The sequence below is a fragment of the Parasteatoda tepidariorum genome, chromosome 11 (assembly GCF_982258835.1).
Source record: "Parasteatoda tepidariorum strain Cologne lab strain chromosome 11, Ptep-v5.0, whole genome shotgun sequence".
Lineage (NCBI taxonomy): Eukaryota > Metazoa > Arthropoda > Arachnida > Araneae > Theridiidae > Parasteatoda > Parasteatoda tepidariorum.
The window spans coordinates 2,077,411-2,104,276 of NC_141765.1; the positions used below are offsets into that span (position 1 = coordinate 2,077,411).

At 29.6% G+C, this 26,866-nt stretch overlaps 1 protein-coding gene across 4 annotated transcripts in view; it reads left to right on the top strand.

Moving 5' to 3' along the window:
• The window catches only part of mahj (LisH and WD40 domain-containing protein mahjong), a 161,543-nt gene extending 152,860 nt beyond the window's left edge, over positions 1 to 8,683 (top strand). For all 4 annotated transcript variants that reach the window (XM_087154784.1, XM_087154786.1, XM_087154785.1 and 1 more), the window contains 3 exons: positions 7,406 to 7,584; positions 7,672 to 7,750; positions 8,387 to 8,683. In XM_087154784.1, the coding sequence (XP_087010910.1) occupies positions 7,406 to 7,584; positions 7,672 to 7,750; positions 8,387 to 8,508 (380 nt within the window). In that variant the 3' untranslated portion in view covers positions 8,509 to 8,683. The remainder of the gene's footprint in view (positions 1 to 7,405; positions 7,585 to 7,671; positions 7,751 to 8,386) is intronic.
• Positions 8,684 to 26,866: the final 18,183 nt, after the last annotated feature.

Here is a 26,866-nt window from a genome sequence, read left to right on the forward strand (position 1 = left end):
AATATAATTAACATTTTGAAAGTATAATTTTTATTTTTATCTATATTCTGTATTATAAGCTTAGAGAAAAAATTATTTGCTTAATATTTTGAAGTTTAATTAATAAAAATATCCAAATGTATTTTTATTATTTAAAAACGTATTTTGAAGAATAAAATTTCCTAAGCAATTATTACTTTCAAGTATTGCTTAAAAGTTTACGGAAAAAAAAGTTACTTACTTTATTGGACTAGACGTTTGCTACAACCAATCAGAAAATTTAAACACGATTTTTTTAAAATTCAAAATTCCTAAGACCATTTAAACTATTTTGAATCCAGTTTTTAAGAAGTAAGTGATTAAACTAAGATATTAAGTTTAAAATGAACATTAAAATAAAAAAAATAAAAAACCGTTTATATAAATGAAAAGTTTACTATTTTAAATCGTATACATTCATTATTACAAAATACTTAAATTGTAATAAAAATTAGTAAATTAATGTAATAAAAAAGCATATTTCATTAAAAATCCTTGCTCTAAATTCAAGATATTTATAATTTCAAGGAGGATATAAGCAATTTACAATATTTTTTTCTATTTATTTTCTATAAATGGATTTTTTTATTTACATGAATTTTGAACTTACCAATTCATTTTTGTTTTAAAGAATGTTTAAAAAAAGAATAATAGTCTGGAAAAAATTCATGTTAATTTCATTTGGTTAATTTCATTGTTCTAGTTATAAGTATTAATATTTATTCTTATTTTTAAGGGAATATGTATTCAATTTTTCTTGAAAGTAACAAATATATTATATTTCGAGTTAAAAATTATACTTCAGAAAATGATTTCAAAAAGAAAAAATTAAAAAAAAATAATTATATATATTTATTTAAAAATTGTAATCAAATTTAAAATGATTATTTTTATTAAAATTACTTTTTTTAAAAATATAATAGGTAATGCCTCAGAAAGTATATTTAGATTATAATAAAATAATAAAATTCTAGTTTTTAATATTCTATTTAAAAAATTAGCAGTTTTCAAAGAATAATGAAAACTGTTTTTTTCCTCTCAAAAAATACGGTTAATGTTTTATGAATTTTTTTCCTTTCTCTCCTGATTTTTTTCAAAGTTTTGAGTTAAAAGCACATTTTTACCAACTCTGCATCTATTCATTATTAATCAATTGTAACATTACATTTAATTAACGGTATACAATAAAGGTCCTGTAACTAATTAAGTGTAAGAGGCCAAACAGCGGTATACAATAAAGGTCCTGTAACTAATTTAGTGTAAGAGGCCAAACAACGGTTTTATTTTTCGGGCCTGTATAAGTGAGGAGTTATTCCGCCGCTTCCTGAAATGCCTCAAAACAAACGATAAAGGACCGTATTGTACTTGCCTTTTGCCGTTATCCTACCTAGAATGCCAGCTTACGGCCTTACGTTTGCCGTGAGGTGTGTGCTTACTGGGGCCCATATCAACAGCTTCTTTAAAAAGAGTGTTTCTCAGAATGAATTTAGTATGTTTGAAATAGGGGAGTTTTCTACAAAATCATAAAATATATATTTATTGACTCTGCAAAGTTGTCAGATGATCAAGTAGACCCTACTAAGCCTACACGAAGCACTTTATATTAATTTATAATCATATGCTGGAAATAATTTGTATATTATTAAACTTTTTAAGTGTAAAAAAGTATGGTCAAGATGAATATTGTGAGGTAATGTTAAAATTAAAAAATTCTGCATATCCATTAGAAAACCATTTAGAAAATTTTAAAACCATTTTCTACCTACATTAACTATTTTATATTAATTTATAATCATATGCTGGGAAATAATTTGTATATTATTACACTTTTTAACTGTAGAAAGAGGCAATCAAGATAAGTATTGTAAAGTAATGTAAATTTGAATTAAATGTAAGTATACAGCCAATACAATATAGTGAACACGGTTTATAGTGAACTACCGGATATAGTGAACAAAATGTTCGCCCCTGTGCCTTGCTACACACGTATAATGTTATTTTTTTGTATATAGTGAACCAAAAAACGAGAGAAAGCTGGATATTATGAACTTCGTTCTGTCTTCGACTGATTTATTTTCTTCATTTTTTTTTTGTAATAATTTTGAAATTTCTGCTGCAAAATAAATGCACATACCGATTTTTAAAACCATCTATAGCATGAATTTTAGCAACAAGCATTTTTTCTTGTTTGCTTCATTATTGAATAGCATTATCGAATTGGTTCAGCATTCAAAGAAGCCGCAATCTCCCATTATCTGGACAAATGCTTCAAGTCTAAGCCAGTGAATGAATTTGCTAAGCGATTTAGTGAAACTAATTTTATGTGCTCGAATGGCTTGTTAGACAGGTTTGAAAAGCGGAATAACAAAATTCAGGAAAAATTATCGGAGTTTCGGGAAGTGTTTCCATATCTGATGTTGAGGATTGCTCATCAGCAAAAGAATTACTAATTTTTTTTTTTTGGTATGCAAGACGAAGAGTAATTAAAAATAAAAGTTAGCACATTTGTGTTGTTACTATATATTATTTTTCAGTCATTTTTGTATTTCATTTTATTGATTATTTTTTTAAATAATGTGTAATAAAAGGGGGAAGTTTGGAACCATTAGTTAAAATTGCTTGCGGAATGGATGTAGGAAAGTCCAGTGAACCAAAATTTCGGTCCCATGAAGGTTCACTATAGCGAGGTTTGACTGTATATAGATATAATTGTAAATAGTGTCTTGTTATAGTAATAAGTATAGGCAAATAATTACTTCAAAATTATTATTATTTGATCTTTTGAAGACATTTTCTCACTGAAAATTATGATGTGCTAAAATTTTTCACAAAACTAAAATTGCCTTTATATTTTTGTCAAAAATGGGTATTAAGTTAAAAATCCTGAATTAGCACCTGTAAACACCTGGTCTCTATTAAAAAAAATTCTGAATTAGCCCCTGTAAGCACATGGTTTCTATTACACTTTTTCAGTGCTGAAACTGTCCCAGTCTGTATTAGACTGAAGAGAATCTTTGTTTCAATAAGCAACAATGAAAAATAATCCAAAAATCTTATTTCACTAGCCTACTAAACATTCTTCGAACTTCATTCCGGATTCTGGTCTAGTTTTTTCTCTAAATATGTAAAGCTTCAAATCTATAAAACTCGTTATGTCAGTCCTTTTGTATGGCTCCAAAACTTGGTCTGAAGCTAAAAATGGAAAATGTAATTTTGCAGTTTTTGAAAGAAAGGTTATCCAAAGCATCCTTGATGGCGTCAAAGAAACTGACCTCTGGTAAAGATGTTTTCATTCAGAAATTTATAAAACGTCTCATATTATTAAAAATGTTAAATTTAAAAGAATGAACACTAGGTTGAATGAATAAATAGGAAAAAATCCACTGAAGAAGGTTTTTGTTATGAAGCTCTACATTAGTTGAAGTTTTAGAAAGACAGAGGCAAAAACTATATTGCCCTCCTAAGTATTATCAGATTTTAAAATGTTTGAGGTGAGAGACTGACAGACAACAAAATAAGAATTTTTTTTAACTCAATATAAAATTAGTTTTGATTTATTCATTGAGAGAAAAGAATATGCCTTTTTAATACAAAATTGGTTGTCAAAAGAAAATAAGTTGTAATATTAATGCCGAACTATTAGTAGCTTCATTTCTTCTATTGACCACATTAAGAGAGAAGAATTTTATTGATTATGTTCATATGTAACTTTGCTATTTCACTGATTAGGAGCTGTGTAATTTAGCTTACTTATAGCCAATATGTCCCTGTTTTTATTTCTGACAATTATTATCTTTTGAATTAAAATGTAAAAGTTTTTTGAAAGTTCAAGTGAATGAAAGGAAATCCCCCCCCCCCTCCGTGCTAATACTGATAACTCATTTTCTCGCACTCTAATTTTTTATTTTCTATAAGTAAAATGAATTTTTATGTTAAATCCCCTGAAATCTTGTTTTATTATTAGTCATACACTCAATTTGGGGTAACACAAATCTAATGTAACTTATGTAAATTCTTACATTTAGTTTTTGTTTTCAACTCTTTAAGAAACATTTTTCACTTCAGAGCCTTTAGCTGACTTATATTGTTTAAGGATAATTAATTTATTTTTAAGCTGCTAGAGTTAATCATCTCTTTAAAAAATTTTGTCATAATGAGTAAAAATATAGTTCTTGTGAATAATTAACATGATATTAATGACAAAAAGGTTATGAAAACTTTCATATGTTTGAGTTATAGTAAATTTATAATTGTTTCATCAATTCAGGTTGATATTTTTTTAAGTTTAGAGAGGTTTTGAAGCAGTGGTTGTGTTTTGAAAATTTATTAATTATTTTGTTGAAGAAAGAAGACATTTTGCAATAAGTTCTTTTTAAAACTTTCTCCTTTTTTTTAAACTTTCTCTATAAAGAATTGAAATTGTGATGGTATGTCTTTACATCATCTTCAGGGAGGTTTCCCAAATCATAGTCTATTTTACATCTCTAGTGCAATGTAAATAAAGTACTTACCTACCTCAAGCTTCCTTCAAAAGAAACACATTTTCATACAATCCTTGATTCTTTATAGAAAAATCAAACAATGAGGTGATTAATAAAAATATGGTTGAATCAAAAGTTTAATGTTAAGAACTAAAAGCAGTTATGAATGACATGTGAAGATGAATTATGAATATTATACAACTCTGAAGTATTTGATCCTGGTCTGTGAGATTGTAAAAAGAAAAGATGCTGTTCTCATAGGTGCATGAACTATAACTTAATGTATATACTTTTCTTTAGGTATTTAAATGTGGACCTCAAAAAGTCAGCCTAAGCTAATCTTTACTGCTCCTCAGTACAGGCTGCTTTAAAATTATAAATTCTGAATGTTTTTATACTTTTTCTGCTCATAAACTTTAAAATATTTAATTTTTTAGTTATTAAAGCCAGACGTGCCAACTCTCCCGCATTTTGCGGGAGTCTCCCGAATTTTGAGTTATTCTCCCGCCCTCCGGAATTGATTTGAAAAACTCCCGAATTTTACTGCGATCGACGGCCAAACTCAAAATTACCTAATTTTTCCGCGAAAGTAAGTTTTTCTTTCAGCTTGAATTCCATCCCCTCTTATCAAACTACCATCTGCCTGAAGCGTAGCTGAACATGCTTTATTTTCCCCCTCTTCAACGTTACCTCTTAACACTCCTATTTCAATCTTCCTCTTCTTTCGTGTGGAGTTGAATGCAATGACGTCACATGTCGTTATCGAGTGACGTCCGTTCAGGAGTGGGGAAACTCGTACTCTCGATAGTTGGAATTGATATTGTATCTTGCTGTTTTTATAGTTTTTAATGCGTATTTTTCCACGGTTGGCAACAAGCTCGTAAACTAGCAACGTGATATCAATTATTCGTTTAGTCTTCGTATATTTAAAAAAAATTTTTTTTTTTTCAAGGATGTCTTAAGTCGAAACGGAAGTATGGATCAATTTCAACAAATCATGTACCAATGACTTAAGCAAGACTTAATAGCGGAGAGCTAAGTCTGCAACTCTTTTTTTCATGCATACAGTAGAAAACCATTTATCTGGTATCCAGATAATCCGGAAAAAAAATTTGCTCGGTTCTCCCGCCATTTTGAACTAAAACGATATGAAAAAAAAAGCGGAAACTGGACTAATCCTTGAAGTTGAGTAGAGGAAAATGTGAGGAAGGGAAGAATTTTTTTCCCCGTTTACGCAGAGAAACGTCATTTCTTCCGCGACCTTGAAGATTTTAGATCTTTATTCTCTTTTAGGTCGTTAAACTCAAAGGAGTGGCATGATGATTTCGTTTGCTGTTTGATTTACGAGGGGGTGGGGAAAATGCATTGCACATGCATATCAGTGAACAGAAGATGAAAGAGAAAAATATATTTATCTATTTGACATCGATTAATGAAAATAAAATGTTTTTCTTTTGAAGTGCGGTATCATTCGCAAGTTTTTCTAGATGTGGAATCACACCTACTTTAATTAAAAATCGCGTTTTTATAAAAATAAAAAAAAGGAGAATTGTTTATTAATTTAAGCATACAATTATTTTATGAAGCAGATTGCAGTTTCGTTTTTCTGATTCCACTTTCTTTTTTTTCTTTTTCATGATAAATTTTTCACTCAATAAAATTATTTGTATTACCAAATTTTTTCATTAGTTTTTTTTTTTTAAAGTCCGTTGATCTTGCCTTGTTCTAGGTTTTAATATTTATGCTAGTGCCGTTTTTTAACTATCGTTTCGGTTCGATAATTTTCAAGTGTTTTTATTTAGATTAATAGGTTTTCCTTTTATTTTCGCCCCCCCCCATGAAATATATTGCGTTATTTAATCATTGATTTTGTTTATTAGTTGATTTAGGAATCGTAATTATTTTTTAAACTTGTTTTTCTTGTCTAAACTTGCAAATTTTTTTATTCTTTTAAATTTTATTTTACTACAATTTTTTTCCTTTTTAGATTTAGGAGTGCTTTTCTTTTTTCTCTTACTTTAAAATGTGTTTAAATTTTTTCCTTGTAATTTGGGTTTGATAAAACATCGATTAACGACACTTTTTTGTCGATCCAGGAAACCGGGAAATTAAGACATCCGGGATAGCGATGGTCCCGAGCATCCCGGATAATTGGTTCTTTATTGTACAGACATTAGTATTTTTATACATTAGTATTGAATTGGTTTTTTAAAATAAAATAGTTATTCAATTTGTTTATTTTTTAGAAGTTTTTGTGCATTTTTATTACAGTGTCAAGGGTTTTTGAATAATGTTTTATTAAGGAAATGTTATTTATTTAAAGAGTATCTACCTAATATAGTTTTGTGTTGCTAAATCTGTGTTTAATTATTTTATTTCCATTTAATATTTTTAAACAATTATTGCTCTATTAGTGTGTAAAATTTCTTGCATTCTTATATTTAATAAATTTTTTACTTAAAATTCCTTAGAAGTGCTAAATGTTGCATACCATGCACCTTTTTTTACCCCTCCTGAAATCTCCTGAATTCTTGTTAGGGAAACTCCTGAATGTTAATTTTGCTAGGTTGGCACGTCTGTTAAAGCAAAATCAAAAGTCCTATACTGAGAAATTCAGATCCTAGAAATCCTCGACTGGCTTAACCTCTGAATTAATAATACCTGTTGCATTAAAATTTTAATTATATAAGTTGTATAAAGAATTAACTGTAGATACTGATGAAAAATGAGTTGTATGTTTCACACTTGTTTGTAATTTCATAAACCAAGAATTATAGGTTTTGTGCATAATGAAGTTAACTTAATATTGAGAAAGTTTTTTTTTTAAAAAAAATTACTCTCTACTTGAAATGCTTACTTATTTCTTATGTTTTACGTTGCTGAAAAGAATTTTTTTTCTTCTGTAGCCACTGTTGATGTTAAGCGGCCAGTTTTTGAGTTGTCAGCTGACTTTAATGAACGTTATGTAGCAACGATCGAATCACAGTCTGTGATTGCGACTGATCCCTTTAATCCTCCTCTTCGAGGCTTGGATTGTGTATGTCGCCTTTATGAAATTGGCCGCTCTAAAGAAGATGGTGATGAGGTAAATCCTTTTAACTCTCGACCCTTTCATGTTATTCAATGGAGAAACTGAATTTGCTTTTCTTTTACTTTTTGTTTTAAATTTTAGGATAATGAAGAATCTGATGATACCGAGGAAGAAACAGAAGATGATGAAGAAGTGGATGAAATTGAGGGAGATAATGAAGGTAACTGCTATATATAAAATTCTAATGGATACTCAAGTTTCATTCATATTCTGAGTGATCAGTATGACTATTAAAATAAAATATTCTTGGTGGAGATAGAAAAATTTCATTTTAAATTAAAAATACATAGTTTAATTTTTCATGATGAAAGCATTAATTCAGAAACTAAAAAAAATCTATCAAAATTTATGATTAGTTATAAGTAAGTAAGTAAGTCTAACCCATGTCCCTAAAACTTAAAAATCACTTTGCACCATCAACAAATATTTTATCTGCAAAAAAGCTTGTATTTATTTTAAGTTCTGGAATTCTCTTATCAAGAATTCCATTGATTATAATTTTTTCCATTTGTAGTCTTCAAGAAAAAAAATTATCTTGATAATTTTTCAATTGTAACTTAGTGAAATATTTTTCCAGTCTTGACCTCAAACAAATTGCATAAGACTTCACCTTCCATTTTCTGTGCAGTAGGAGGTTAGACTGCTCCACATACTAATATAGGAGGCAGTGAATGGAATGACATAGATAACAAAAAAACATAGATGACAAACAAATTTTTTTTACCTACATTCTTAGAAAACATTCATATTTCGATATTTATTTTTAGATTAATTTTTAATTAAATTCTTTTTTCAGCTTCTGGTCGTGATGTAGAAGACATTCTTTTTGAGCTTGATAATGAACAGGAGCTTGATTCAGATGGATCATCATCATCATCAGAAACTCTTTTTTCATTGAATACTTCAATGGAAGATTGATACATGTGATATTATATTTTATATATTTTAAAATTTCTATTTATAAAGCTTTGACATCATAAGACTTTCAGTTTAATGAATATATATTGTAAAACTTCTATTTATAAAACTTCGACTGTGTTTGAATTTCAATTTAATGAAATCAATAAATATATATTTAAGATATTATTGTTAAGTACTGAGTAATCAATTGTAGCCTGATTTGAACTTTTGCACATGTACACAGTCCAATCACATTAATATGACCACCACCGGCTTTCGACGTCAATGAGAAATAACCATTCACAGAAAGCAGCTTTCAGCGCAATGCAGGGAAGCTTATATAAGGAATATCATAAGGAATCTAAAAGCATTGTAATTATTGGTGTAGTATAGAAACAAAGCGATTTCTCCGACGTCCAAATGGGCATTATTGGTAAACTACTCGCCTGCCTGCATAGTAAAAGTATGCAGAGAAAATGGTACTATCTAAAATCATCAATGTGACAAATGTGCACCATGGACCCTAAATGACAGGTGTGAACGATTGCTGCCGAGATGTGTTTGGGCAATTAGCTGTAACTCTTAAGCAACTGGTCGTCCAGATGATCCAAGGGGCTAGCTGTTGGATTTAGTTTGACTAATCAGGATCTTAAGTTGTATTACGCTTTATTAAAGTTCAAGGTTATGCCATCTTTATAGAGGAGTAACCAGCGTTTTCATCATAGAAAAAAAATGGGTGAGAATTTCTCACCCTTTCTCAAAAGCAGGGTGAGATTTCAAAAAGTTAAGTGAGATTTCTAAAAACTAAAAAAACACTAAAACTCTTTAAAAAAAATTTATTTCTTTGATTATAATAAATTTTTAACGTCTTCTATTTTTTAAAGCATTGAATATTTTTGGTGCATCATCATAGAAGATTTTGCCTTTACAAGGTATTTGTCCATCTTACATAAGTGCATAAAAAATTTGAACGTCTTACATGAAGAAACCTTACCTACGGTGAACATGTGATTGTAGAGAAATGTGCTCTGAAAGGGGTTCCGTGGTTGTGTTCTGTTGTTCGAAAAGGTTCTAAATAATACTGGTAAATAGGGAAGCTAGATAATGGGGCAGATGATGAAAATAATGAAAGATCTAGGAAGAAAAGTGAAACGGATTTTTTTCTAAATGGCGTAATTCGAAGCTTTTTCCAAAATGCAAGAAATTCGCGAATTTTGAAATTGATTTATAGAATGCGCGAATTTCTCGCGGTAATCATTTTTTAATGCGAGCAAAGAAAAAAATTTGCGAGATTCTCGCGTTCTCGCGAAAACACTGAGTAACATACCTTTTGTATAACTCATTAAGTGTTGATTAAGAAGAAAGATGTAAACTTGTTACTGTTTCTTCATTTTAATGATATGCAGAATGCCCAGGGTATTACAAATCATTTCGTCACTCAACCATATTATTTATAAATACTTTGCATATTGTGATATCATTGCTAGCAAAGTTCATATTATTGTTTTCTATATCAGGCTGCGGTGTGTTAGCTTGTTTTTTTTTTTTTAAGATGTTGTAAGTTTCTCAAGGAATTCTGTGCTTTGACTGATATCTGTTTTTTTCCCCTCATAGTCATTTGCAAATATTCATCTTCATACTTAGTTCTAAACAAATTAATGTTGAAACTACTAGCAGGTCATCTTGTTGCTTCATCATTACTGTGCCTAAATAACTCTCCTTCTAACCCAAGACTAACAACATTGTCTCCTCAAAGACTGTTCCGAGAACATTACTATTAATGGGCCTCTGCTGCAGATCCTGGTTAATGCACCTCTGCTGACTGTTGTTCATTGGCAATGAAGGTTGGAATTAACATACCAGTACTGCATCTGCACGTCCACAGAGTGGCGAATTATTGGGAAAAGTGGCAGCATAGATTAATACAACATCTATTCTTGTGAACTGTGTCCACTCCTTAGACATGAATTCTTTTTCTTCAGGATGATGACATCTACCTGCAGAATGTGATGTATCATACAGCTTGCAGTGTACATACCTTGTTCAAAGGGCACCAGGATGAGTTACCGTATTCCCCTACCTGAAAACTCCTCAGACTTAAACCCTATAAAGAGAGTCTGTGAGACTACCTGGATTGGGTTGTTCGGCCATGGATCCTCAACCACATTACTTAGGGCATCTGGCCATGGTACTAGAATTGGCATAGCTGAACATCCCAGTGAACACCTTCACAAACCTAGTTTATTTCTGTTTTGCATTTTTATTTGCTAATTTATAATTATTTTGAGTTAGAAAAAAATTAAAATATAACTTAAGGGTGACGAAAAATAACAAAAAGATCTTTATGTAACTTATCCTTTCATTTGAAAGGAAAAATGTTAAAAATGAGACTTAAAACAGACATTTAAACCAGAAAACCCTTTAAACTGTAATAAAGAATTTTCAAAACTATAGTTTTATATAGTTATAAAAAGAGTTACTCATGAGACACTATAATTTTCTGGCTTTGCATTTAATGTGTTTTTACAGTTTAATTTTTTCTTGCTTTCTTATATTAATTTAGTAGTAGTAAAAAAATTTAATCTGTCATAAAAAAATTCAAGAAATAATTAAATTTCTTTTAATTTACATAATTAGCTTAAAAATTTAGGGCTATAATTGTATGAAGCCCTATATCAGCTTAAAAATATGCCCCAGTGTAGAGGACAGGAAATTAATTATAATTAAAAAAAAAATGAAGCAGCTCAAAAAATCTTATTAATTTTATTCAATGTAGCGTCTTACATCTGTCATAAAAATTGTTACACTTTATTTTGCTATAAAAATTAAGTGTTGTTAGTTTGAAAAAAAAAGGACTTTATGTTGTTTTAAATGCACTTATTGCAGCTAGTATATTTTATAAAACATTTAAAACTGATATGTTAATAACATACATAATTAATTAAAGTATATAAAGTAGAAGTGTCTAAAATCTGATTCCTAACTCTGCCTAATTTGCTGTAGATACTATTTAGATCAAGGGAAATTGATTAAAAAGAAAGTTGCATCTTTTACCACCAAAGACCAATTTAACGCTGTTGTTTGGTGATAAAATTTGCAAAGTAAGTACAGAAAATTCATATTTTACTTGCACTTTGATTATAGCATCGCATTTTATTTCCATTTAGTACAATTATATTTTTATTTGCATCTAATATCTACAAAGTTAGTAGACAGATAAAGTTGTGCTATTCTGGAGTTAGTTTTTCCCATCGGTTCTGCGGCAGATTTTATGACATCACTTATTTAATAGATTTTTCATTGCTGCATTTTTTATTCGTTGTAACTCATTGTAAATTATTTTAACACAATTTCTTATTATGGATTTTACTAATGTTACTTATGATAAATATAGGTATCTCTGGTTGGAATATTTAGTTAGAAATAAATAAATATTACTTAAATGTTATTCAAAAATAGTTTTATCTTCTTTGAATTCTCTTTAATAGATATTTTGGTACAATCAAAAAAAGCTTTAAAATGAAATCGTGTAGTAAGCATATATTTAATCTGCTTCATCTTTAATATAATATAAATTGTAGTATAATATAATGCCAAGAAAATGATAGTGTTTAAATAGAGTTTCATACTATGATTCGCATAAATGATATCTTTATAATAAACAGATATATGTATGAATAAATTGTTCAATTATAATTCTAAAACCGCATTTCAAAAATAAATTTTCTGCTCAGGACTCAAACTAGGCATTCATAAATGGAAATTTTACTATGGCACATTAAATATTCACATGGAATTACAATAAAAATGCAACTTAAACTTAATAAATTCTATATTCCTTAATAAAATAATTTTAGTTTTATACAACAACAACAAAAAAAACTACGACGAATTTATGTTAAGATCTTTTGCAGTTTCCTTTTCTTATAAATATTTTTTTGGAGAGGCAGGTTTAGCAATTTCATTCCAATTATTGTTCATGTTTTTTTTTTCTTTTTTAAAAAAAAAAAAAAAAAAAAAACAATTTTGAAAGAATATAGAATTGTAAAATTTTGTTACATAATAAATCTAAGCTGAAAATAAGCTTTTACTTTGGTAAATTCTATGAGAAATAAATTAAATGTTAAAAAGTGGTGCATTTGATTATGTTATATAAAAGCGCTATCTTTTTTAATTTAATTAAAACTGTTCTAACAAATCTTGATAAAGTTCATTTTACACTTACTAGTTCTCTTTGTTTGTTTTACATTTGGTATTTTTTTTTAATGGGTTTTCTGTTGTCCACTGTCCTAAGAATTATTAATTTTTCTCTGGAATCATCCCGATTTCGCATGCAGTATTTTGGGTTAAATTGTGTAAAAGCACAGTACCAATTTTTACATTGAAAGTATAAAGTTTATCTTTGCCATATCTTAAACATTTAAGCTTGAATTCTATTAATTGGATTCCTAACTTTCTATTATAAACTTTAAAAAAAATCTATAAATGAAATTGCATTTGAATAGTCAAATTATATTTTGAATAAATTACTGAATAAAATAAAATCTGAAACTCGGAATAGTTGCTAATGTATTATGAATGACATTAAAAGATACTAGCCAAAAGTATCTGGACACCCATTGGTATGGATTTATAGTGTCCTGAAGCACATATTAATATGATGCTGGTCCCCCTTTTGCATCGATGACGGCCTGCAGACGTTAGGAAAGTCCACCAGTTTTTGATACGTGGCTATGGGAATTATCTTCCATCACAGCTGAAGTGAGTGCTTGCGGTGAGGATGATCGATTTGGCTGGCTACATAATTTGCGCTTTAATTCATCCCAAAGGTGTTCTATGGGATTTATATCGGGGCTCTGTGAGGTTCAGGCCAAATCACTAGAAACACCCCCACACCATTATGCTTATAGAACCAGGGATGAGATTCTTTCGCAGATTTCCGCTTTTTCTCAGATTTTTCCATTTTTTCCGCTAATTTCAGCTGAAATTTTTTTTTGCACAAGTTAAAATATTTTATGAGGAATTTAATTTTCCGCTGAGCGAAATTATTGAAGTCCTCATTCCTCCCTCTGAAGTTTCTCTAAAAATCATTTCCTTGGGATAAAACTGGTTGACCTTTATACAGGGATGAGATTTTTTTTGCTTTTGTCTCTCGAATTTCAGCTTTTTTTTTTATCAAAAACTCAGATTCGCTAAAAGTTTGGTTTTTTTTTATTCATTAATAAATATCCCGTTTTTTGTAAAAAAATTCAGTCGTTAAAGTCAAATTATTATATTTATTTACGATTTTCAAAGAAAAACATAAAATTCAAACTACGTCCTAGCTGCTAATCCTTCTGCATGTTTACTTATATTAGCTATTTTCTCCGATTTCACGCACAGAAAATAAGATTTTCCGTATTTTTTATCCGTCGGCGGGATAGCTCGTATTTTCGTAATTAAGACGTCGCTGCTTCTTGTATTCTGAAGAGAAAGCAAACAAAAAAAGCGAAAAAAAATAGAGGTGGATTTGTGGAGAAAATATTTATTTGCTCATTCAATTAATCTTGTAATTTTTTATTTATTGTGTAAACAAAAAACAATTCAAACAAGTCTTTTAGAAATCAGAAATCCTGACTCTGCAAATATCTCGATTTTTATTCACGCGATTTTAATATCAATCATCGATTTTCGTATTTACCTGATTTAAAAGTTGCGCATTGTAATTCTTATTTACGCTTTTTAAATATCGTACATTATGACTCGTATTTACAAGATTTAAGAATCTAATATCGCGTTTTGCATTTTTAAAATCGTGATTTTATTATCAAACATCGATTTTCGTATTTATCTGATTTAAAAGTTGAACGTTGCGATTCTTATTCAGGCCATTTAAATATTGTACATTGCGATTCTTATTTACGAGATTAAAAAACCAATATCGCGATTTGTATTTACGAGCTTTTAAAACCCTATGTAGCTACGCGAGCTTAAAATCCAATGTCGTGATTCGTTTTTGCGGTTGTAATATCGCGCGATTTTAAAATTATGCATCTTGATCTAAAAATTACACATCATGATTTGTATTTTCGCATTTTTTAAATTTGATGTAGAGTTTCATATTCACGTGATTTAAAAGCCTCATATCGGGATTTATAATCACATAGATTACAAGTTTGAACAAAAAAGTGCGATTTATATATATATATATATATATATATATGTAATATAGAATTTCTCATACGAGTCTTTCTATATTAACTGGTAAGCTTAAAACATATGTTTCTTATCAAGTTTAAGATGTAGAAGTCGGTCTCTCACAAAGAGCCATAAAAAGTCAAGATGAACCAGATAAGGCCAGATAAAAGATTATTTTCTGAAGTTAATGGGCAATAATTCATCAATGAAGATAGTCCCAGAAAGTTCCCACCGTCAGAGTGGCGAGATACTTTTAGCGAATCAAAACCTCTAAATTTTATAAATTGAATGACGTTTCATTCAGATAAGAAGATACTTGCAACCACGCCCTCTCAGAATCTCACTTTAAAAGCTCAGGACAAGCAAAATTGCGTGTCTTTTTCATATTTTCAATGGCTAGATAAAGCTGGGCCAACCCCAAACAATCCCTGCAAAGGGGGAAACCTGATGTAAATATCCCACGCATAATGTTTGCAATACTCCATCTAACGAAATAAAATGCCTTTTTAACAGAAGCCGCCTAAGTCTCTTCAATTATCTAACATTTAAAGACGTAACATGACAAGCGGGCAGTCGGAAGTAATTTGTTTGGAAGTAATGGCCCCAGATATAAACAGCAAAGAACATATCCATCGTTTCACTTCAACGAAAAGATTAGAGAATGCATATGTTTTACCTTCCGAAGAAGAAGATGAAAAGAAACAACAAATATGTCAACAAGTCCCGATGCATGGGGTGAAAAAGCTGAATTCCGTATAGTTCCCACCACAAAAGAAGTAAATAGAAAAATATGCAAGTGGATCGTCAAATCAACAAAAAAAAAAGGAACTTTATCGCCTGCGAATGTCGAAATACAACCATAGATAAAGATTGTGTCACAATAAATATTCATTCTAATGTTCACCACCGCATCTGGATCAGTCAAAGAATCATCAAAAGCCATATGGAGAATTTCAACTCCGAAGAATCCCCAACCCCCCAAGAGAAGGAATGATATTACATCTTTTTACAGTTCAAAGTAAAGCTGTTCTTCACCTAGGTGTCGACATCTAAAAGAACACTTGCATCGAAATCATGGAAAACATCTGGATAAAGAATAGGTACTTCCAACTGCTCAAAATCAAATATAAACACTTTTGTGAACACTATCTTCAAAACTCTAGAAGTAGTAAAAGTATTCCGCGTGTCTTCACGTAAAATATTTAAGTCAAACCTTTTAATTTATAAGTATAAATTATTAAATTTGCAATATGACAATTAAACACGCCATTCTTCAAAATGGGTAAGTTATTTTTATGAAAAATATTCAATTTCTATAAGAATTAATTGAATATTATGTATAAGTATTTCGTGAAATTATGCTCTTCATTAAAGTTAATTTTAAGAGGAAAAAAAAAATTGATAAATTGTAAGAAAGGAAAATTCTAAAACATAATGAGCTAAAATGGTTCAAAATATTGAGATATATTATGTTAATATTCTCTTTTTGTTTGCATTATTTATTTTGTCATTATTATTACTTGTATTATTGTTTACAAAATTTTGGAAAAAGTTTACATATGAAAATAAGAAAGAAGAAATAATTAATGAGTGTAATATCAATGATAATCATGAAGAGATTAAAAGTAATTGTGGAATATATAGGGAGCCGAATTCGGTTAATTCTAAAAGTATACAAACTTCTAATAATTTTAAAAATACTGAAATTTGTGCCAAAAAATAATATAATAATGTGCCAAAGAAAAAAATAATTCAAAGGTAACGCAAAATGTAAATGCAATTGAATTTAGGATAGATTTTTCAGATTTTGAAACAGTTGTTCCACCTTTTGAAGGCAAAAAACACGAAAATGTTAAGTAGTGGTTTGAAGTATTTGAAGATCAGGCTAAATTTTTTAATTTATCTCCTTTACACAAATTTGTATATGCAAAAAGGTGTTTACGAGAAAATGCGTTGATACTTCTTCGTAGCCATCCTAATATTAATTCGTTTTCTCAATTGAAAGAATTATTAATCGATGAATTTCTTGTTACATATAACTCAGCCGAAATTCATGAAATTTTAAGAAATAAGAAAAAGCATACGCACGAATCAGTGCAGGAATATTTTTTAAAATTAAAAGAAATTGTAATTCAAAATAAAATTGATGAACAATCTTTAATGAAATATTGTATTGATGGCATACCCGATACCGTAGATAATAAAGCTATATTATATGGGTCAACTAATTTAAATGATTTTAAAAATAAACTAAGGATATATGACCAAATTTGTATAGATAGAGAAAAAGATAAAATACATGTTAATGGCGTACGTTACAATACTCCTAAATTACAAAAACAAAAGGAGGTTAAACTGCATTTAAGTGATTATAAAAATGATGAAAATCAGGCGATACATGAGATGCGAGATTTGCCGCCCAGATCGTGTAAATTTTGCGAAAAAATAGGCATACGAAAAGCATATCACTGGGGGCAATCCTGTTCAAATAATCCGGCTATAAGTAAAAATAAAGCTGGAAAATCAAAGACTAAAAAGTATCAATTACTTGTGTCAGGATACATAGAAAGTGAACAATCCGTACAAAAGGATAAAAAAGAAAAGAAAGATAACTCGAGTTGCATGCAAAAATTAATGTTAAACTTGGATACGGGATCAACAATAAATTTGATACCCGAGCATATTGTATTGAAATTGAATGTTCCCGTTATAAGTTGTAAAGGGATAAATGTTATCCAAACCAAAGGAAAATTAACACTTGCAAAAAAGTGTACTCTTAATTTAAAAATTGGTAATATGGTTAGGTCGACTGAGTTTCTAGTACTTAACAACGATCTAAACTATGCCATATTAGGGGTACAATCTTTATGTGATTTTCACATCGTTATAAATTGTGTAAAGCAAATTGTTACCCAGAGAAACAGAAAACTGATCACTTTCTCACCTCTGGAAAATCGCGACTTGACTTTACAAATAATAACTGAAAATCCAATGCAAATAAGTGTTAGTAACAGTAAACAAAAAGAGAATGAAACTGAGAAAGGGAACATTAAACAATCAATTTCAAAAATAAATATGACAAATAACGTAAACGAAAATAATCGTTGTACGGAAAAGATAAAAGAAAAAGTTAAAAAAGATCTAAAGAATTCGAATGTTTCTGAGATAAATTCTGGTAATGGAAACGAAATTTATCAGAACATCATCCACGAAAAAACGGAATCGATAGAAAATGTGAAAAATTCTGATTTACTCAGAATTCTAAAGGATTATGAGGACATATTTGCTAAGAATAAATATGATGTAGGCAAAGTTAGAATAGAACCACAACGGGTGAGGTTGACTTCGGATTTACCGATCTCTTTAAGACCATATAAAACATCTCCGAAACAACAGGAAGAAATCGATAACCAAATTCAGGAGTTATTAAAACATAATATAATAAAAGAAAGTTCTTCTCCATATTCTGCGCCAGTAACATTAGTATTTAAAAAGGAGGAAAATAAAAAAACGCGTTTATGTGCAGATTTTAGAAAATTGAATCAGGTGACAAAGTCGGACGCTGAACCGTTACCTCTCATGGAATCTCTAATTGATAAATTAGCTCAAAGTTCTTATTATTCTTCTATAGACCTCATTAGTGGTTATTGGCATTTACAAATCCACCCAGAAGACACAGAAAAATTAGCATTTGCAACACACAGTGGGTTATATGAATGGTTACGTTTACCTTTTGGTTGGAAAAATGCCCCAAGCATTTTTCAAAGAACTATTCGTAGAATCCTTACTAAACATGAAATTAAATTCGCTGCAAATTATTTTGACGATATAATTATTTTTTCAAACAGCTATTCTGAACATTTAGATCATATTAAACAAATTTTTGATATATGTAGACAAGAAAATATTAAATTAAAATTTTCTAAATGTTCCTTTTTAAAACAAAAAATAGACTTTTTGGGGTATGAAATAACAAACGGCACTGTTACACCAAATAATAGTAATATTGAAGTTATTAAAAAATTAAAACCTCCCACAAATGTAAAATCCTTGCAAAGATTTCTAGGATCCATTAATGTTTATAATAAATTTATAGATAAATATGCATCTATTAGAGCTCCACTAAATAATTTGTTAAAAAAGGATACTAAATGGATATGGACAGATGATTGTCAGAAATCTTTTGAAGCTCTTAAATCAGCTTTAACTAGTAAACCAATATTAAAAATATTTAATCCTTCTCATGATTGTCATATTTTTGTTGATGCCAGTACAAATGGTATTGGTGCTGTACTTAAACAATGTGATGAATCTGGTGTTCTGTATCCCGTAGCGTTCCACTCCCGCTCATTAAAAGATTATGAAAAGAACTATTTTATCGCTGAGCTGGAATGTCTCGCTATTGTGGACACTTTAAATAAATTTCATCACTACCTTTTTGGAAAGAAATTTACAATACATACGGACCATGCAGCCCTTCTTTGGCTTAAAAATGTTAAAAATCTTAAAGGGAGATTATTTCGCTGGTCCTTACACCTTAGCATGTATGATTACGTTGTAAAATATACAAAAGGTAGTACAAATATAGAAGCAGATATGCTTTCGAGAGAAACACCAGATTCAAATGTAAATGTAAACAATCAGGGAAGTCAAGTATCACATCTTTTGCAATTAAATGAAATAATAGAGGCTCAAAAATGTGACAATTTAACTGGAAAATTTGTAGAAATTAATGATGTATTATGCCTTCGTAAAAAAGGATTTACTAAAATTGTAGTACCTTTTTCATTACGGTTAAAATTACTCAAAATTGCTCATGAAAAATTTGGACATCCTGGTATTCAAAAAACGATTAATTTATTAACTCCGGTATATTATTGGCAAAACATTACTTCTGATATCACTAAATTTATTAAGCATTGTCTCACATGCCAATTAAATAAGAAGCCCCGACAAAAAAGATTTGGGCTTTTACAATCAATGCCTCCTGTTCATAAACCATTTGATTTACTTGCAATTGATAGTGTTGGTGGTCTTAACCATTATAATTCAACAAAAAAGTATTTGACCTTAATTATTGATCATATGACGCGATATATATGGGCATTCGCTTCAAAATCTATTACAACAGAAACTTATACCACTTTTCTCCATCAAATCTTTCAAAATTAAATACCTGCAAAACTCTTAAGTGATAGAAATGCAGCTTTTACATCTTCGCATTTCAAAAAATTTCTTAAGCATCATAAAGTTAAACAACTTTTAACTACAGCCCATAGGCCTGAAACTAATGGCAAAGTAGAGAGATTAGGACAAACAATCATCACGCGTTTAAAATGCAAAATTAATGAAAATTCTTCCAGGATACCGTGGCCTAAATTATTAAATGAAGTTGTTCAGGAATATAATTTAACTCCTCACTCAGTTACGGAATTTCCGCCGGCATATTTATTAAATGGCATAGTTCCATATGAAAATCCTTTAAAAGAGGATATTTATCCTCCACTTGAAGAAGCTAGGAAAATAGCTATCGAAAACACGAAAAAATACCACGAGAAAAATAAAGTTTATTACGATTCTAGATTTGTAGATATAGACTTTTCACCAGGTGACACAGTCATGTATGAAGAGTTTAAATATCCTAACACTAGAAAACTCTCTCAAACTTTTAGTGGTCCTTATCATATATGGCAACGTTACTTTTAAAAAGTAACGAGTAAAATGTTCTTATTTTAAAAAGTAACGAGTAAAAAGTACAAGTAAAAGTACAAGTACTAAACAAAAAAAGTAACGATTTAAAAGTACATTTCTAGGAAATCGAAAATTCAAAGTAACCTAAAATTTTATTGAATAATATTCTTATGTTCTTTAATGTTTTTGCAAAATTGTTTTTATTTATTTAATTATTTTTAATTTTGAAAGTTATGGATATTAATTTATTTTTAAATTCGGAAGAATATTATTATATAATTTTATAATATAATCGTATAATATAATTTTAAAATCAAATATAATTTTTTAAAACTTTTTATGGATTTGCACGAAAAAGAAATTTTATCTATTGATTTTAATTTTTAGTTTCTTATTTTTATTTATTTAAATTACCATTGATTTAAAATTGTTTTACTCTTTAGAAACGCGTTTTAAAAAGCAGTCATAAACAAAGCAAACACGGGGTTTCAGATAACTTTGTGATCTTTGAGCTAGTAAAAAATAATTGAATGTGCAGTATAAGCTGAAACAGAGGATATTTAAACAGGAAATTAGCTGTGAATGCATATATACTGCACATTAATTTTATAAATTAAAAAAACATAAGCATTTTTTTTAATGTAATTTTTTTACTTTTTTTTTTTTTTTTTTTAGAAAGCTTACCGAGTTTTAGAAAAAAGTAACGATTTCATTCGATATTTCCGTTACAAATACTTGTACTTTTTCCCTGAAAAAGTAACGAAAGCACAAGTAAAAGTACTAAATTTAAAAAGTAACTAAGTACAAGTAAAAGTACGTACTTTTTACTTGTACCGGCGGTACAAGTAACGAAAGTAAAAGTACTGCCATATATGGTCCTTATATCATCATTCAAAAGATGTCTGATGTAAATTACGAAATAAATAAAAAGAATAGTCATACTAAAGAAAAAACAGAAATTGTACATGTTTCTAAACTAAGAAAATATTATGTACCAGAGAAATTAAAGCTTAATCATGAATAAATTTATTAAATAGAAAATGTAAATGTTAACGAGAAAAACAAATATATGATTTGTTTTGCATTATATAAAGTATGATATGAAATTATTAGGTACATGGTTCGTTTGAACATGTGACCCCTTTCTTGAGGGAAGATCAGACCCCTCAAAATTTCTACAGAGGGTGTGTTTACCCGAATTCAAAATAAATAGACGGTGATTTCTCAGATGATCTAACCAAAAACAAATAATATTTTTCATCGTTTATATTTGGGGACTACAATTTTGTATCCAGTAACAAGCCCTTAACGATACTAGAATATTAAATTCTAGAGAAACGACACATTTGTGTCCTTTTCTTATTTCTTTCATTCACTTTAAAAATATGTGAATAATGAAATTCTGTTTATGTGTTTTTAAGTTTATTATTTCTAACTTGTTTTCTTTATATTAACTTAAAAAACAGAAAGAATCTTCCCTTACAGCATTTTGTGGTGTAATTAAACAGAATTTTTCGAAGAAAAAATATATTTAATAAGATTAGAGACTCTAAATCTTTTTGTTTATGTTTTTGCTATATGTTCATGTGTGCATAAATTTTGATACATTACCTATAGAACGCAACTTTTACTTTACATTTGTTATTTTTGTTTTGCTTGAAGCTTTTTATTTGATCATTTAGTGTGTGTTTTGTTATAATTTTATTGAAAATTCTGATGGAAGGGGTTGCAAGTAATTAATCATAATTTTCCCCAAAGCTCTAAAATAAATAGTAAATGAAATTTTTTTGGAGAGGGGGGATGTAATATAGAATTTCTCATACGAGTCTTTCTATATTAATTGGTAAGCTTAAAACATATGTTTCTTATCAAGTTTAAGATGTAGAAGTCGGTCTCTCACAAAGAGCCATAAAAAGTCAAGATGAACCAGATAAGGCCAGATAAAAGATTATTTTCTGAAGTTAATGGGCAATAATTCATCAATGAAGATAGTCCCAGAAAGTTCCCACCGTCAGAGTGGCGAGATACTTTTAGCGAATCAAAACCTCTAAATTTTATAAATTGAATGACGTTTCATTCAGATAAGAAGATACTTGCAACCACGCCCTCTCAGAATCTCACTTTAAAAGCTCAGGACAAGCAAAATTGCGTGTCTTTTTCATATTTTCAATGGCTAGATAAAGCTGGGCCAACCCCAAACAATCCCTGCAAAGGGGGAAACCTGATGTAAATATCCCGCGCATAATGTTTGCAATACTCCATCTAACGAAATAAAATGCCTTTTTAACAGAAGCCGCCTAAGTCTCTTCAATTATCTAACATTTAAAGACGTAACATGACATATATATATATATATATATATATATATATATATATATATATATTCTTGGATTTCCTCTTTTTTACTTTCTGACTACTCTCATCCCTGTAGAACCAAACTTTACAGTCGGCCGAATGCAGTCACTAACGAAACACTTGCTGGTCAGCTGCCAAACCCAGACGCGTCCACCCAACTACCAAAGTGTAAAGTGAGAACTCCAAAGAGCTTTTTTCCACAATCCAATGACGGTGAGCTCTGCGCCATTGAAATCGATGCTTCGCATTCTGTGGAGCGGTCTGTGCACGACCACGGAGTCCCAAGTTTTTTAAATTTTTGACAAATAGCCCCGCTAACACTAACGTTTCATGAACTTTGACAACATTTCCACCAACAGGGATTTGCAATTTTGTTTCAGTACCCTTTTCAGAGTTCTGAGACTGCGTTCACTAAGTTTTTTCGGCCTACCGGATCATTTTTTAGCAGTTTCACTGCCTCGACATTTCCACTTCACAATTACATCACTCATAGTGGATTGAGGCTTTGGTAGAATGTCCCCAATCTCGTGAACTGATTTCCCAAAAAAGGTGACATACTGCCAGGATCAAACTCACTGAGCTCCTTTGACTTATTGATTGCATCACCTGCCAGAAACCACTTTTTGAGGATGTGTCTGAATACTTTTGGACAGATAGTGTGAAAGGAACAAACCTTACTGTTTACTTACTCTGTGTATACATAAAGTATCTTCAAAAAGTTCTGAACAAAAAAAATCAAAGTTCACTGAAAACCTTATTGCCTTAAATTGAAATACGGCAAACTTCAAATAACCTCAACCAAAAATTTTTTTTCTTTTTTCATCGTGGGATTCATTTAAGACTTCTGCCATATATGCACGTCATATTTTCAGAAAACACCCATATCTGTCTTAAAAGAAAATGTCATTTTTTGTCCAAAATGTGCAAAACCTAAAGTATATGGTGTTAACATTAAGATATGAGCTGCAATTTTTTATAATTATTCGCTTGAAACTTGCATAGCGTCATTTATTTGAAACTTGGTTAATTTTTGTTTTTGGTCGTCATATTTTACGAAAATACATTAAAACACCTGTACAACATATGTTTATGAAAAATGTTAAAAAAAACATGTCCGAAATCCAGAGTATGGTTGAGCTAACATAAAGGTGAACTCTTTTAACTTTTATATTAAAATATGAGTGTTATATTTTCCAGAAACACACATAAATGACGAAAAATATTTATACATAATTTTAAAAATATCTTTTTTCCAAGAACTGTACTAAGATTCAGTCTATGCAAAGCACTAACTGTAGAGTGAGCTAAAAGTGAATTTTTTAAATATTTTTTCGTATTGAATTATAAATGGTTTCATATTAAAATAGCGTCACAGTTTATGAAAACACTCATATATGTCTAGACATGTGTTTAGAAAATTAACAAAAAACGTTTGTTTTGTCCGAAACTCCAGAGTAAAATGGCTAAAATAAGGATGGGCATTTTGCAATTTTCTTGCGCCACATTATTCTTTTCTGATTGTTTTCATTTTAAAATATGGGCATATTTTCCGATTTGTAGTAAATTTAAAAAAGATTTTTTGTCCAAAACCTACTAGGTCCAGTATATATATATATATATTGCGCTAACTTAAGAGGGTGGACTTTAGCAGATTTTTTACACCTCATTATTCTTTCAAACTGGTTTTATATTAAATGTGGACATCATATTTTCCAAATGTCCATATATATGAGGCAGAAATTTTTGTAGAAAAATTTAAAAAAAGTTTTTTTTAACCCATTAAATCCTATGCATATACAGCTATAAATGGGGGGGGGGCATCTTATTTGTTTGAAACTTACTTCACATTAAGATATGGACGTTCTATCTTTCGGAAGCACTCCAAGTGTCTTGAAACATTTCTGGAAAACCTTTTTTTTAAAATCTGATTTTTTTCGCTGAAACACACTAAGTTCACTGTATGCTTTGTGCTAACATATGGATGGACACATATTAAATTTTTTGTAATTTTATGCACCGTCTTATTTATTTCATAATAAATTATGAACGTCCTACTTTCGGAAAAATACTCCAAGTGTCGAGAAATATTTCTGAAATTTAAAAAAAAAAAAATAATAAATAAATAAACATTTCCCTCCCGTCCAATGCTCTAGATTGCATTGTGCTAATATATGGGTGAACATTTAGCGAATTTTTTGTATTTTTCTGCACCATCTTACTTATTTGAAACTTATTTCACATTGAAATATAAATGTCTTATTTGCTAAAGCTTAATGTGTATTTAATTTTAATCGCAATGATTTTCAATGTATTTATTAAAAACTTCTTACTAAAATTCGCTGACAGTACTTCATTCAAAGTGATTATTAAATTCAGTATTTCTTATAAATTTCTTTAAAAGGATAACTCAATATTATTTCTTTAATATTATTTTTAAAACAAAGGTCAGCCAGAAATAGATTTTAATATTAAAAATATGGAAAGTAAGGAAACACTTAAATCGCACGTGTTTTAATTGCATTGCAAGATATGGTTTTGAAAATAAATAAACCAACTTATTCACAATATTCTGTATGGTGCTCTTTTATTTTTCGGCAATTCTATATTATCTGTTACGCTGAAAGGAATAAATTAATTAGAATTAATTCCATTCCTTAAACTTAATAAACTATTGTTTTTTTTTTATTCCTTGCAACCCTTCACTTACTCCTTGATTCTTGGTACTTCATAAATTTAACTCTTATAGTTAACCCTAATTTGATTAAATAGAGTATTTAACATAACATTTATGTTTCAGGGGTTTTCTGGTTTAGAGATCCGATTTAAACCTAATTTTTTTCGGTGAAATGGAAGTATAAGTTATATAATGATTTCATGGTTTTATTTCAACTTCCAGCAACATTTAAATTTTTTTCGATCAAAATAATTGCAAATAAACCTCTGAAAATGATGGCAGTGCACACCGTACACTGATGGACGGGCTCGACTGTATAATTTGAAACGGACGAGGCCAAAAATTAACGATTATGTATGAGTGTGGTAAAAAACAAACAAAAATTTGAAAAAATGTCATTCTTTCACTAAATGGAGACCATTTGAAAAAAATATGGCAAAAACCGATTTAGTTCTTGGCATTTAAAGGTATATAAAAAAAATCGAAATTTTAGAAAATGTTCGTCTTTTATTGGTTGGTTCCGACCCGAACCACATCAGTTCTCGACAAATTTCCAAAGCAACATCAAAATCGATCGAGTAGTTTTTCTACAAATCAAACGTCCTACAAAAGAAACATGATTCTTGAGAAATCGCATTTAAAGTTTGAATAACGTTTCTCTTCTGTTTTTCGGGACTAACCAGAAATTGGCAATGCCTGGACTATACAGCATGCCTTCATCAAGAACATATATTTCATTAGTGTTCACTGCTACCACCCGTGCCGCAAATATAGCTTTGCTGGGGGTAGACGCGTGGTGCTCTGAGCATACCAAGCGTACGTCGTGTTGCCAATTCGAATATCCATTATGCTGGCAAACCCCATGAAACCGTCGTGGAAGATCACCGTAGGAATTTCAACCACATATTTACTGGATAGATGTGTTTTGGAGAAAACGTCCAAATAAGCAAATTTAGCCATTCTTTATTGTTTTAACTGTTCGCACAAACACATCTTTTCAGTAAATTGCTATTTGTCAGGCTTGACTACCTTCTGCACTGTCCGTGTAACCTCGATGTTGATCCGATGATGACGATTTTTAACTGTATCAAATAGTTTCCGGGCAAAACGGTTTTACCTAAATATACTCCATAATATAAGGTTTCGAAATATGTAACAAAAAAAATTAGATTTTTTAAAATTTCTAGACCAGAAAATCCCTTAAAAGTAAGACTAACCACTAGAATCAAATCTTTCTTTTTTTTACCTACATATTTATTGATATATTTATATTTCAAATAAGGTAAAAAAATAAATAAAATAAAGTACAATTATTATAGTTTGGTTTCCTTTACAATAAGAAATTATAAAGGAAATCAAACTGAGAAAAGTTTAATTCAGTTTTTTGATTTCAGCAACAAGCAACGTGAATTAGATTTCCATAACTGACGTGCAAAGTACCTAAAATTAGTAAAATCGAACATATTTTGTTACATTGAA